The sequence below is a fragment of the Protomyctophum parallelum genome (genome assembly GCF_964188405.1).
Source record: "Protomyctophum parallelum genome assembly, chromosome: 7".
In the NCBI taxonomy this organism is placed as follows: domain Eukaryota; kingdom Metazoa; phylum Chordata; class Actinopteri; order Myctophiformes; family Myctophidae; genus Protomyctophum; species Protomyctophum parallelum.
Window position 1 is genome coordinate 26,196,461 of NC_139705.1, and position 15,442 is coordinate 26,211,902.

Consider the following 15,442-nt stretch of genomic DNA (forward strand, 5'->3'; position numbering starts at 1 on the left):
GTTGCGGGATTTAGCGGAAGTATCGCCCAAGGAAATGACGTTGATGCTTTACAAATCAGTTTACATGTGTTGTGTTGGGAAAATATCGTATCCGGGGGAAATACATCTGACGGAAGTTCCGGAGGATACATCCGCCGATAGCTTCTCTGCCTTACGTTGTGACCAGGCTTTTCTTTTCGCGGATAAGTAAGCCTGGGACCGAGGCCAGCAGCATGCAGGCTGCCGCGGGACCATCACAACAGAACAATGGAACAATGACCGTTCCAGCAGCGGAGAATCACGCCGTCGTTTTTCATCCGAAATGATGTGGCCAAGCGCTCCTTTTTTCTTTTTTTTTAACGTTTTTTTTCACGGGCTACGACACACTTTTTAATCGGTCTAAAAACAAACGCACGGGACCCGAGGGTCTGGCGTCCTCCTCCCCAACTCTCTCACGCTATCCACCAGCGCACCAGGTGTAATCACCTATATAGTGTATACCCTTAAAAAGATATTCCAGTCAAATTTCATACCGCTGCAAGAACGTGCAGAATATATTTTCTTGTTTTTTAATTAACTTACCAGACAGGAGCGCCACCACCACCTCCACCACCACCACCCCCCGCATTACACAAGAGCTTCTGCTCTAATGAGGCACATTTATGAATATTTCACGTTCTAAAATCCCCTGAGAGAGGCTGACTTCCGATACAGTACTTAACCCTAGCCTATTAAATTAAACACAGAGAATGCAAATGGTGTTTGAAAGGCCAATGAGACCTTGCCGGTGTAACTGCCAGTCGGTGACCACAGACAAGCATTTTAGCTTTCATCGTGGTCAAAGGTGTGAATTGTTCATCTTTTGTCGTGCGACTGTGTCACGCGCGTTTGCGATGCGTGTAGATTGGCTGTGGTATGTGTATAAAGGACTTGACACTTTTAACCCCATCCTAACCTTTAATCTCATCTATATTGACCCTAATCTGTAATCTCTGTTATTGACCCCAGCTTTCTCTATTACACACACACACACACACACACACACACACACACACACACACACACACACACACACACACACACACACACACACACACACACACACACACACACACACACTAATCCGAGATCTACCCTAAATGACAACACACCCATGTAGGGGACATTAATACCTAGCGTCCATGTCTCCTTCCTGCTGTCTACGGCACATAATGCCATCCTGTGCTGTGGCTCAGTGATTCTCAACCTCTGGTGGGCCATGAGCATATTGCAAGTCGGCCCCCAAATAACTGGCAAAACACTAAGATTCTATGATAATATCAAAATAATGTAAAAAGATGTCCTGTTGTTTCTTTCTTTAAAACCTTGCGCTCGGATGGCGCAGTGTTAAAAGTCCCTGCCCATGCACCACCACTGAGGTTGTGGGTTCTAATCCACCGTGGTGCGTATACGGCTTTGTTGGGCGTCCATGCGAAAATAAATAAAAACGTCTGGGTTTCCGAGGCTAATGTGAAGACATTTTGGCGCGTGTTCGGGGGATGGGGCTGGGAAGCCAGGCGGGAAGGTCATTGCACATACAACTACGGGCTGGGGACCATAGATATTAAAAAGAATAGATGACTCACTGGCCGAGTCATATGTGTGTTCATTGGAGCGACGTGTCTGCAATGAAGGCAGGAAGTCAAGTGGACGTGCCATAGTATAGGGAAACGCTGAGGCACGCTGAGTCATGAAGTGCCATAGGGAAACGCTGAGGCACGCTGAGTCATGAAGTGCCATAGGGAAACGCTGAGGCACGCTGAGTCATGAAGTGCCATAGGGAAACGCTGAGGCACGCTGAGTCATGAAGTGCCATAGGGAAACGCTGAAGGCACGCTGAGTCATGAAGTGCCATAGGGAAACGCTGAAGGCACGCTGAGTCATGAAGTGCCATAGGGAAACGCTGAAGGCACGCTGAGTCATGAAGTGCCATAGGGAAACGCTGAAGGCACGCTGAGTCATGAAGTGCCATAGGGAAACGCTGAAGGCACGCTGAGTCATGAAGTGCCATAGGGAAACGCTGAAGGCACGCTGAGTCATGAAGTGCCATAGGGAAACGCTGAAGGCACGCTGAGTCATGAAGTGCCATAGGGAAACGCTGAAGGCACGCTGAGTCATGAAGTGCCATAGGGAAACGCTGAAGGCACGCTGAGTCGCTGCCCAAGTGACCTCACTCAAGTGACTACTGGCCAATCACAGCGCGTCTTTTCCGGGACTTATGTTACGCACGCGGAAGCTTGACAAGCTTCTGCTCATGCTTCGCAAGGAATCCCTGGGAAAATTGTGCCTTCAATTTTGACGGAAGAGGCGTCTACGTTTATATGTCTATGCTGGGGACGGCACCTGTCAGGGTGGAGTGTTGGGCGGGAGGAGTAGGAAGAAAGCCCATCCTGGTGTGGGCTCCTCATTGGTAGCCCATCCTGGTGGGGGCTCCTCATTGGTGGCCCATCCTGGTGGGGGCTCCTCATTGGTGGCCCATCCTGGTGGGGGCTCCTCATTGGTGGCCCATCCTGGTGGGGGCTCCTCATTGGTGGCCCATCCTGGTGGGGGCTCCTCATTGGTAGCCCATCCTGGTGGGGGCTCCTCATTGGTGGCCCATCCTGGTGGGGGCTCCTCATTGGTGGCCCATCCTGGTGGGGGCTCCTCATTGGTGGCCCATCCTGGTGGGGGCTCCTCATTGGTGGCCCATCCTGGTGTGGGCTCCTCATTGGTAGCCCATCCTGGTGGGGGCTCCTCATTGGTAGCCCATCCTGGTGGGGGCTCCTCATTGGTGGCCCATCCTGGTGGGGGCTCCTCATTGGTGGCCCATCCTGGTGGGGGCTCCTCATTGGTAGCCCATCCTGGTGGGGGCTCCTCATTGGTGGGTGAACCAGTATAGGGAACAACTACAGCAGTGACTGACAACACAGAAATGTGTCTGGGGAGGAACTAATTGGCACAACGACTAAATTGGGGAGAAAAAAAAGGGGTAAAAATAATTGGCTTAGATGTTAGTTCCATTGATCCAAGGCCGGAAAACAAAGTCAGTTGATTGATCATTAAAATAAACATGCTCTGAAAATGCACTTGGTCCACGTAGGGGTTAACATCCTCAACACATTCAGTGCCCAAGACGTTTGCAGACGTCTTTATAATTACACCCTAGGGTGCCCGGGACGTTTTAGGGTCATTATATATATATCCTAAACACATTCAGTGCCCAAGACGTCTCCAGACATCTTTATAATTACACCCCTGGAGTTTCCTGTGTACTACTGTACAGATGTTTATGTAGGTTGTGTTCTACAACTTGCGTGCGTGCGTGCATGCGTGCGTGTGTGCGTGTGTGTGCGTAGTCTCTTTTGATGTGGAAATGTACATGATTGTGGTCTAGTGTGTAAATGCCATGCTGACTGACTTGGGATGATATTTTTCCATCTTCTAATGTTATTTGCTTTGAAAGTGTGTGTGTGTGTGTGTGTGTGTGTGTGTGTGTGTGTGTGTGTGTGTGTGTGTAACCCAGGTATATGTACTGTATGTGACATTTGTCTTGCATTCTGTTTGTGTCTTACATGTGAATGTCCCTGTATATGAATCCTTGTGATTTTCCCCAGGGTTTACGTTTGGTTTATTATTCACGTCTCTCTTTGTGCCTGTGTTTAATAAATGTTGTGTGGATGCACGGGGTGATGATGTAAATGTCTGCTCTATTCGTGGCTCCCTGACATTTGAAGTCGTGTGTGTGTGTGTGTGTGTGTGTGTGTGTGTGTGTGTGTGTGTGTGTGTGCGTGTGTGTGTGTGTGTGGTGTGCGTGTGCGTGTGCGTGTTTAGGAGTTCCACTATCGTCCTAGGGGGAGTGACTCGTGCCTGCCATGTGACTGCTACCCAGTCGGCTCCTTCTCAAGGACATGTGACCCGGAGGCGGGCCAGTGCCAGTGCAGGCCAGGCGTCATAGGTCGACAGTGTAACTCATGTGACAACCCCTTCGCTGAGGTCGCGGTCACAGGCTGTGAAGGTAGGATGTGAAAACAGAGGCAGCTCTCATCCACTTCTTCCTTCATTAAAAAGAAAGCAGTGCTAGAGTTGAAACTTTCATTACTGAGGTTTATTTTTTATATGGGATGTTTTCTCATGTCATACGAAAGCAGGGAATCATAGCTTCAAATTGACATATTGGTTGTTAAGTTTGATCCACCAGTTTTGGAGATATGGCTTATAGAGTAACGAATGTCTTGCAGAAAACAGGCTTGAAAGCTTCACTTCTGTGTGGACTCTAACATTACACCTAGCTACATGTTTAACCACTTATTTCATATTTACATGTCGATTTCAGCTCTGACATTGCTCTGACATTTTTCAGACATGCTCTAGTTGTCTAGAATGTGAAGAGTCTGTCTGTGCTATTAACTCATTTTGGATTAAAAGAAAACTGTTTTTCTCCTCTCCTGAACAGTTTGTCTTGCCACCACTGTCTGTATCGAAAATCACAAATGTTATTACCTACAGAAATATGTATTACAATTAGTATTGTACACAAAATTATATTTATATTTATATTTTTTATATATATTATGTATTTATATTTATATTTTTATAATATAATATTGCCCCAAAGTAAGTGAGTGGCATCCGAATCGAGTGGTGTAGAGGTAAAACATTTGTCTACAGTACCAACCAACAAGTGGTCAGAGAATGTCCTTCTCGTTGGAATTGAATCTCCTACTGGCTGGACAGAGTTCAGCAGGGAGGGGAACTAACTGGGCCTAAACTAACTAACTAACTAACTAGCCTAAACCTCTGCGACCGCTAGGCTTTGGTCTGAACTAGACTTTTAGAGACCCATGTGGCCAACAGGGTTAAAAATAATTGACATATAGTTGTTAAACTTAAGCTCATACCAAACTTGACATACTGTGAAGGCCAAGATGCATCGTCTCTCCTTTTCCATAAAAATAGCTCTTTCATCTACTACTGTGTGTTCTTATCCCACAGTCAGTCATTTAGATTTCCCTCATTTCAAGTCAAAAGGATAGCAATTCCAATTTATTCTTCACACGGCATTACTGACCTTTTGTTGCGCATTTTAATTAAAATATGTAAACGATAACAATGATTACCAATGCTAAAATCCCCCCTTCACATCTCTCTCGCTCTCTCTCTCTTTAACTATCCCATCCAACTCTCTTTCTCTCTCTCTCTCTCTCTCTCTCTCTCTCTCTCTCTCTCTCTCTCTCTCTCTCTCCCTGCAGTTATCTATGACGGTTGTCCTAAGACCATCACTCAGGGTATTTGGTGGCCCAGGACCAAGTTCAAACAGCCTGCCGCAGTGCCCTGCCCGAAAGGCTCTGTTGGTGAGCACACAGCACACACACACACACACACACACACACACACACACACACACACACAAACACACACACTCTTCTTTTTTCTGTAGAATTACACACGTCTTTTCCTCTGACATGACCACCCCACAATCCTCTGTGTTAAAACCTTTACTTATGGGACCACTTGGTCACTCTCCTTGCTAAATGAACACCATATTTTGACAGAGCAGTCTTTGATTAGTTGCTGTGACTGACACCCCCAGAGCAGCTGCTGGCCATTGTTGAAGCCACCCAGCCCAACTGGTCAAAGCTGGAACTGTTTTTTTTTGGCACGTGCAGGCAGCAGCACGCGTTAAACCCCGCGCAGCTGGCGTTTAACACAGAGCGCTCGTTAGCACCTCTGCATTTCAATGAAAAACAATGCGGAAGTAGAGTATACATTTTTACAATATAAATAGGGGTCTCAGAGATATACATTCCATTAAATGGGGGGTCCGTAGACTAATGCATGTCAAACTGGGGGTCCTTGAAATTAAACAGGTTGAGAATCACTGTCAGAGCTGTAAAAATCTTCTCTTATGGGGGTCCCTGGCATATCTCTTCAAATGGGGGTTCCGCGGGTTAATTAGTGTCAATTTGGGGGTCATTGACATGAAAAGGACCCCCACACTGCTCTAGATTATATAGTATAACTCTATACGGAGTCTCCTCATGCGTACGTCTTACTGGTATATAACTCCTCATGCAGGTGCTGCTGTGAGACACTGTGACGTAGAGAGAGGCTGGCTGGAACCGGACCTCTACAACTGCACCTCTCCTCCATTTGTGGAGCTGAATGTTGCCGTATGTATTACTGAGCCATTAGTGCAACCAATTATTACGCACAAATTACTCACACAGATGTCGTAGTATAGCAGTAATGGCACTGCCCTTTTGTCCATAGTCATATTAGGACTTATACGAAGCTAACGGTAATTATCTTCTTTAGCTAACCTGTAATTAGTTTTTGTCGTGTGTGATATGCATTTTAATTAGTTTTTTGTCGTGTGTGATATGCATTTTAATTTGTTTTTATCGTGTGTGATATGCATTTTAATTTGTTTTTGTCATGTGTGATATGCATTTTGTGTGGGTACTGTATTGACATTGTGTGCGTGCGAGATTCTAATGTTTTCTTCATGTGTGTGTGACACAATGTATACATGATTGTATGTTTTTGTAATGTGTGTGTGTGTGTGTGCGTGTGTTGTGTGTGCGCGTGTGTGTGTGTGTGTGTGTGTGTGTGCGTGTCTGTGTGTGCGTGTGTGTGTGTGTGTGTGTGTGTGTGTGTGTGTGTGCGTGCCTGTGTGTGTGTGTGTGTGTCTGCCTGTGTGTCTGTGTCTGTGCATACATTTGTGTATGTTAATGTGGGTGTTGAATGAACGTTTTATAACGTTTTATGTTAATGTATGTGTGTGCGTGTGTGTGCTCACGTGCGTGTGTGTGTGTTCGTGTGTGTGTGCCTGTGTGTGTGCCTGCCTGTGTGTGCAACTGTGCGTGTGTGTGTGTGTGTGTGTGTGTGTGTGCGACTGTGCGTGTGTGTGCGTGTGTGTGTGCGACTGTGCGTGTGTGTGCGTGCGTGCAACCTCCAGCTGGACTCTCTGGAGCGCAATGAGACGGAGCTGAGCACCATCATGGAGAAGAAGCTGGCCCACCAGCTCCGCGACGTCACCGAGGCTACCAGCCGTCTCTACGGCAACGACCTGCAGATCGCAGAGCGCCTGCTGTCCCGCCTCCTGACCTTCGAGACCCAGCAGAGTGGCTTCGGACTGACGGCCACTCAGGACGCACACTTCAACGAGGTACTGACTGACTGACCACTCAGGACGCACACTTCAACGAGGTACTGACTGACTGACCACTCAGGACGCACACTTCAACGAGGTACTGACTGACTGACCACTCAGGACTGATGAAACAGGAAAGGGCGCACACCAGTGTTGGTGAGGTGCTGGCCTAAGGCAGTAAACAAGTAAAAACAAGAAAAAGGCTGCACACTCGTAGCCACGACGTTGTATATTTATTGACAAGAATCCAACATTTCGACCTAGTAGGTCTTCTTCAGGGAATAACCAGCCAGAGGACAAACACACACTTATAGGGGAGCAACAACAGGTGGACTCCATAGGGGGTGTGGTCGTCATCAGGAAAAAACTATCAGGTGATTGGGAAGCCATTTTGAGGCAGGTAACCATGCATAATGCCAAATATAACATTGCACAAGATGTGTTTACAGTTTAGCTATAATGTGCAATAATAAATATATTTTAAGTCATTGGTTAAATATTTGCACATCTTTGAAAACATCTAGAAAAGCACTTCAATGAGGTATACTGACTGACTGACAGGCCACTCAGGACACACGTCAACGAGGTACTGACACGTCCTTGTACTGTTTGGGCAGTGGTGTAAACTAAAGCAGTGGTTCCCAAAGTGGGGTCTGGGGGACCCCTAGGGGTCCTTGAGAGAGTTCCAGGGGATCCCCAGCTAAATTATTATTAAGAACCAAATGGACCCTTATGGGTCTGTAACTCAGTGTACAAATGGAACCAAATGGACTCTAACAGGTCCCTAACGGGTCCATTTGGTTCCATTTGTTCACTCTCAGAGTTAAATTAACATTGATTTTACGGGTGGAGCTGTTGCCCCCGCAACCCGACTACGGATAAGCGGTTGAAGATGGATAGATGGATTAAGTATTGATACTATTTATTTTTCCACCACTGCTTTTCGGGCCATACAATACATTGACTCTGCACTGGCTGTCTGACTGTTTACTGTTGATGCACTGGCTGTCTGACTGTTTACTGTTGAGACTCTGCACTGGCTGTCTGACTGTTTACTGTTGATTTAATTTAATTTAATTTTACATTGACAAAAATAGACTATCTACACTACAAGCTCAGAGGTAAATGGGGATTTTCCTGAAAAGTAAGCACTTTGGACGTTTCTATCTGAGACCGGTTTCTAGAACATGTCTTGTAAATCATGACAGTTTTCTGAAAACCCTATGTTCTCTATCGTATCAGAGACTATCTCTCCACCTAACATATTTCATATGTATGGGGAATGTCCCCACCTCACTTGTGACGTGGATACCTCTTTAAGACACACCAGTGCACTGGCACGCACGGGTATATAAGGCCCAGGTGGTGCGTGATTACACTGCTTTTTTGATCTCCACCGAGCAGTCCAAGACGTGGTCTCCTCAACGGAAGTGCAGAGCAAGTTATCAACAATAACTGCATTTTTTAGACTTTTTGAAAAGCAACTACTCACGAGTTCTGGCAGCCGGATTAATCCACTGCTGGAGGCAGGTTAGAGAGCTGGCGTGGATCGCTCCTCTCTGGATTGCTGTCACACAGCTCGTTTGTAGGTATAGCAAACAAAAACAGGGTAACACCAGCCAAAACACCGTTACAGGCGTATTGCTGACATAGTGTTAGTTTACGCGTCCTGTGGTGTAGCCTGTCTGTCGACCTGTGGGCAGGGACACAGACAGGACCATTGGCTCTGTAATCCTGTAAAGCAGCGGAATAATCGCACTATACGTTTGTATCACTGGCTTGGTGTCAGTTAACGCATCCGTGATGCATATTCCGTGGGCTGGAGTGGACCTGCGGTTGGCGCAGCGAAACATCAGCCCCGCTATAGGATCATTGGCTCTGTAATCCTGTAAAGCAGTGGAATAATCGCACTATACGTTTGTATCACTGGCTTGGTGTCAGTTAACGCATCCGTGATGCATATTCCGTGGGCTGGAGTGGACCTGCGTTTGGCACAGCGAAACATCAGCCCCGCTATAGGCTTATCATTTAACACAGCACACTATACACTAGTGTATAGTATACAGGCGTATTGTCGCTGGGGCGGCTTCCGCGTCTTTGGTGCTGTGTTCTTTTGCTTCGCCTCGTGAGAGACAGAGCTCCCTGGGGTGTATTGCGGCTAAAGCCGTTCACACACCCTGGTGTAGACTGCGTGGTAGAACCCGTACGGACGGGGGAAGCCACGGAGCAAGCTTATCCTCCGAACCGTGGGTCCTGTCAGTCATAGACAGGACGAGCTAATTCCACAACAAACAAAGTTTGGTCTCCAGTGCACGGTGATATATCGTAGGGTAAATTGTTGCCTGGAAAGTCGAGGGAGACTCTCATAAATCCCTGTTCTAGTGGACCAAACAGTGGAAATTGGTATACGTATATACACTATATAATGCAAAACGTTTGGAGCAGAGTGTTTGTCTCCAACTCAAACACTCTGTGTCTCAGTGCAGCTAGGAAATTCAGGTGCAACCTCCTCCAGAGAGAGAGAGAGAGAGACTATAGAACTCAGCTGGCTGTTGTTTAGTTATTTTTCTATTTGGAAAGATCCCCATTAGCTGATGCCATGGCAGTCAGCTAGTCTTTGGGGTCCACATGAAACATGTTACCGAGAAAAAAAAAAAAAACAACACATGAATATCAATATGTGACTGAGAGACAGCAGTGTAAATTGCACATAGGGTAAATTGTGCCCTCACTTCTCAAGCACATTACTATACTCCCCGTTTTTTGAGCATGTTTAAGCAATTAAATTTGTATATATTTAATATAACATATTAAAATAATAGTGTATATAGGTATTGAATTAAATGGAAACAGCAGGGGTTTCTCTGGGGCTGCGTGGGGCACATATGCCCACAGAGGATGGCCATGACCAGTGGGTGACCTGTGGGTTCCCTGGTCATGCTGATAGCAGCTCATGAAGATCCTGACTCCTGTATGTTTTTCTTCCTCTTGCCAGTTGAGGCTAGGAGGAATGAAGGAATCCGACGGCCATATAACACACTATACAGGGGTATTGCTGGCGGGGCGCCAGTTTACGCTCCTGTGGTGTAGCCTGTCTGTCGATCTGAGTGCAGTGACACAGACAGGACCAGTGGCCCGGTAATCCTTAAAGGCAGTGGAATACAACGCACTATATGGGTGTATTATTGGCATGGCGTCAATTCACGCATCCATGCTGCATATTCTGTGGGCTGGAGGGGACCTGCGAGTGCGCAGTGAATATAGTTGTGTATATTCGTACGTCTCTAAATGTTTTGATGAATTGAAGATGGTGGGCCCTATTGTAAACAAGTGTAATGCTTTATGGTATCGCCCACTCTCTGTTAACAGTATTTGTATTGAGTTGTACTCGAAATGTACTGTAATTCTGCAAGCTGTTAGTAAATCAGTAAATCAATCAATCAAAACAACAGCCCGGCCAGGCTATAGCATTAAAACGCACTATACAGGCGTATTGTCGCTGGGGCGACTTCCGCATCTGTAGTGCCGTGTTTTTGCCTCGCCTCGTGAGAGAGAGCTCACTTGAGTGTATTGCGGCTAAAGCCGTTCACGCACTCCGGTGTAGACTGCGTGGTAGAACCCGTGCGACGGGGGACGCCACGGAGCAAGCTCATCCTCCGAACCGTGGGTTCTGTCATAGACAGGATGAGCGTATGGCTGCCGTGGCAGTCAGCTTTCCGCGTTCAGGTGTAGTAGCGCACTATACAGTGTATAGGACGTGCTGAGTCTGCCAGGAGCAAGCCCTGAAATCACAGCCATTTGCACACTACTGTATATACGGCGTATTGCTGACCGTGTCAGCTCACGCGTCCGTGATGTAGTTTCGCCAATGTTGGCAACTCGAGTGTGCCGCGGCTGTCGGGCGGAATACTCTGTACGGTGTATCACGGCAAGGCCGTTCACGCACCTATAGGTGTAAACTTGCATGGTATAATCCGGTTACCGGTTCGAAACCACAAAGTAAGCTCCTCCTCATCCCGAGAATGCACTATGGCTATCTAGGCACAGCTAGTCAACACAGGGTTATTCTGTCACTGCTTCAGCACCGGCTTATATGTGGCACTTATGTGACCATTAGGGCCCGGACCTTATTGAGGAGCTGCAGCGACTGGCTTTCAGGCTCCCCAGGCAGTGGCAGCAGGCATGCTATTGATGCCCTTTGGTGAGGTGCCGTCTGTGGCAGCCCCAGGCCAAGCTGCGATAGGAGGACAAGCTCCCCCACGCTGCCTATTGAGCCACCGGCCATGTTTGGCCAAAAAGGCCAGTGCTTTGCTACAGCATCCTAAGGAGGCTGTGGAGGTGCACAGGAGGTGCAGGAATGCTCCGGCAAGGCCATGAGTAGCCTGCCTCGGTCACCCCTCAGGCTGTGCAACCCCAGTCAGGTTTGGCAGTTCCAGGGACCTACGGGTCCGGTTACAGGCCAACCGGCAGGGTATGGCTAAAATGTGCTCGGCGGGCTAAGCCCATACCTCAGTCCTGACAGTTAAGGCCCCAGACCCCACCCGCTGTCTCTCGGGACAGCGGTTGTCCTGGAAGACAATTCAGGTGGACCCCTGGGTGGGTTCCACTATGTCTTCGGGAGGGTGGGGTGCTGCTTACAGCACTCCCGGCAAGGAAGGGCTGAGGGTCTTACAGGCCATCCTCCAAGGCGACTGGCTTGCCATGCTCGACCGGGGATGCTTATTCTCAGATCCCGGGTCTGACGCACTGACCGGCTTGTCTTAGATGACAGAACCTTCGAGTCCCGTGTCCTCCCATTCGGCATATGTCTAGCCCCCCGATTGGACATAGTCCTTGGCGGGAGGGCCTTTGCATCCTAAATTGGATAACTGAATGGTGTGTGCTCGCTCAGAGGTGCAGTGCCACAAAAACGTGGCCAGGCACCTGCAGCACTTTGGGCACCTAGGCCGGCACCTCAACAAGAGGCCTTGCAGGCGTCAACTCTCACAGTCCGCAGCGCTCCTCGGCATGTGTTAGAGGGCAAAGCAGGGACTCTGTCCCTTGCTCTAGTGAGTCGGGCCACCCTCAGGTTGTGCCTCCGCCCCTTAGGGCTGAGGGCAATCATGGTGCACTTTGTGCCTCCGGCTCTTCTGAACATGCAGCCAGTGCATTATCTGTCATTCACAGTCATGCACTACGTGGGCGTATCGTTGACAGCGTCAGTTTACACGTTCCACGTTGTTCCAGCGAATTCACACTGCTGTTCACACAGCAGAATGTGACGAGACTGTCAGGGGTGAGCAGAACCACCATAAGGTTGTATTACGGCATGGCCGTTTAAACACCTGGGTGTAATTCTGTGTGTTGGAGACCGGTTGAGCTCCCTCCTCATCCAGAGGTAATCGTGTGGCTAGGCCAGGGATCTGGCAACATGGCGGGCCGCTGTCCCACACAAGGGCGACACAATAGTCACCCAGTTGGTCCTCATACCGTTCATCCCTCACACAATAGGCCAGCAGTCCCTCCTCGGGGAGTGGTATTGTCTGCCTTACGGCATGAGCCAATTAAGCCCGTGGAGACTTGGGCTGCAATGGCTTCTCACAGGACAGCATTCTTGCTGTTAGCACTGCAGTGTCAGCCACAAGAATGTCTCTGTCAGTGAGGGGTGCTGCCGCTTCCTACATGGCAATGCTTAGGTGTTGTCGCCATCAATCCCTGCATTTTGCCTACGGCCTGATCAGAGTGTGAGCCAGTCAGTCTATTGATTTTCACCCTTCCCACCCTCCTATAAGCAGGGTGGTGGAGCAGGGTAAATGGGCCTAACTGTCTTAGGCAGATAGTCTCCAAGACTGGACTTCACTCATTGGCTTGTGAAACAATCCAGCAGGCATATAGGTGGGCAGGCAGGCCAGCCCCAACGGGAACATGTGCACATTCCACACAAGGCCTCGCTGCCGCATGGGTTTACGGCGAGATGCCCTCCAATCTGAGTTTTGTGGGACAGCCTCTTGATCGATGCTGTCAGCATTTATCAGGTTCTACCATTATGTGGTATCAGTGTGGCATCCAGCACCCTTCTCACTGGGTGTGTGCTTAGCTCCGCAGCATAAACGCGATGGGAACTATGCACAAAAACGAAGGCCATCCACTTTTTACTTGTAAAACCGTGATGTGACATAAGGATCATTCCGGTTCAGAGAACAGGGCTTCAACAGTCAGCTGACCGAGTGTTCGGCAGGCTGACTTGAGCGGGAGCGCAGGCCCTGCAGACTGCAGTAACCTCGTTACAAAGAAAGGAAGAGCATTTCCTGAAGGGTGCCCTGAGGCCCAGAGGAGCTCAGGTTAGGGACCCAATCAGGCCCATCTGGGGTTAGCTCCGGAGGCTCTACGACCTTTAGTCAGTGAGCGTGACATGCTCAAGACAGCAGTCTTGTCGGTGTCACATCTGCAAGGAGAAATGGGGGAGTTGCGAGCTCTGTCAATCCATAATGAGCTCTGCAGGCCTATGCCGGATGATGGTATAGTCTTGCCCCAAACCGGCCTTTCTCCCCAATGTTTTCAAAAGGGCACGTCTCAATCAGGTGATTGAGCTCTGTCCTACCATCGTCATACAGACAGTAGACATACAGAGACGGAGTCGGTCCTCACTCTGCCCTATTGGAGCATTAGATTCGTATGCCAGGGCCACACAAGGCCCACAGAGTAACGAACCAGCTCTTTGAGTGCTTCAAGTGAGAGTGCATGGATCACAGAGGTTATCCAGCACACAAACAGGTAGGAGTACCAGTGCCGCCTGGAGGGCAGGCACACTCCACCTGGGGACGCTGTGGAAAGGTGCGTCTCTGACAGACCTGCACAGCGGCGACATAGTCTACTCCGTCTAATGTACATTCACCCGGTTATACCGGCTGAACATGCAGCATTCGCTCCCTTCGGGGAGTTGGTCTCGCATGCTACTCAGCGGTGGGTGTCATTGTCACCTTCACCAGTCAAGCCAGCCTTGCGTCTAGTGGGCTGGCTTGGGCGGCCCTTCACCCCTGTGGTCTCTGGCCTTAGCGTCTTGCAGGGCCGGGCTCTGGGTGGCGCCTAGCGCCTGAGCATTTGGCGGCGGATGGCGTCTGGCTGTCCGGCCGTTCCAGGGGTTGTAAATACATTACATTGAACATACATGATGAATCATTCCAAATTCAGTATGTGCTGGGTCGAAGCCCACTGGTGTTGTCTTTGGGGTTCTGGGACTGCTTCGCTTCCTCACGAGGTGTCTTACAGAGTTCCCCATACATATGAAATATGTTGGGTGGAGAGATAGTCTCTGATACGATAGAGAACGTGTGGTTACGTGGTAACCTATGTTCTCTGAGTGAAGAGACTATCTCTCCACCTCGATGTCGCTCAGAAGCGGTGTCGATCAAGTAAACCAGTGTAATCACGCACCACCTGGGCCTTATATACCCGTGCGTGCCAGTGCACTGGTGTGTCTTAAAGAGGTATCCACGTCACAAGTGAGGTGGGGACATTCCCCATACATATGAAATATGTTAGGTGGAGAGATAGTCTCTTCACTCAGAGAACATAGGTTACCACGTAACCACACGTTTCTATGTCAGTGGGTCTCTCAATCTGAAAATGCGTTGTTCCAGGGACCTCACCGGAAGCAAAGATATGAGTTATAAACGTTCGCTCTGAAAGAATAATATATTAAAAGATTTGCGCCATTGGCCCGGGCGGCTGGCATAGCCGTCTGGGCACCGTGGCTGGTAATCCAGTCTGGCAGTGTGCCGCGGGTTCGACTCCCGATCCCGACGGCCTTTACTGCATGTCACCCCCCCCATCCCCCCATCTCTCTCCTGGTTGTACCAGGTTATACTGTTTGTACTGGGGTGGGCGCTTCCCAGTACTAACAGGGTCTTATAACTGCACGAGTGAGAAAACAGGGGCCATAAACAACAATCAGTGCTCAGTTGACTTAACCTGGATAAATAAAAGGTTAAGTTTAAAAAAAAAACACGCTGACTTCTTAATCCCCCCATCAGAGTGCAAGCCTGAGGTCCTGTCTGTGGCAGAGATAAGGTCATTCATTTTATTTTCTGGAGAGTGGCTGTTCTGCACAGTACAAATCCTCAGTGTAAATGCAATACATGTGTGCACGCTCAGAGTTAAATTAGCACCCACTCTCAGGTCTTTATAGTGTAGAAGATATTTCACGGTATGTACTGTTGAGTGAAAGGAGGCCTAGTGTAGAGCCCTGGAGGACTCCCGTATCGGGTTTAAGTGGTTAACAGCTTAACATTACTTAACCTCCAAAGGTACAAC

General features: G+C 48.7%; 1 protein-coding gene across 1 annotated transcript in view; it reads left to right on the forward strand.

Annotated features, from left to right (window-relative positions):
- celsr3 (cadherin, EGF LAG seven-pass G-type receptor 3) overlaps nt 1-15,442 on the forward strand; it is a gene marked incomplete at its 5' end in the record, with an annotated part of 152,753 nt that overhangs the window by 90,997 nt on the left and 46,314 nt on the right. The window contains 4 exons of the mRNA XM_083769735.1: nt 3,829-4,012; nt 5,247-5,348; nt 6,073-6,167; nt 6,956-7,165. Coding sequence (XP_083625861.1) covers nt 3,829-4,012; nt 5,247-5,348; nt 6,073-6,167; nt 6,956-7,165 — 591 coding nt within the window. The remainder of the gene's footprint in view (nt 1-3,828; nt 4,013-5,246; nt 5,349-6,072; nt 6,168-6,955; nt 7,166-15,442) is intronic.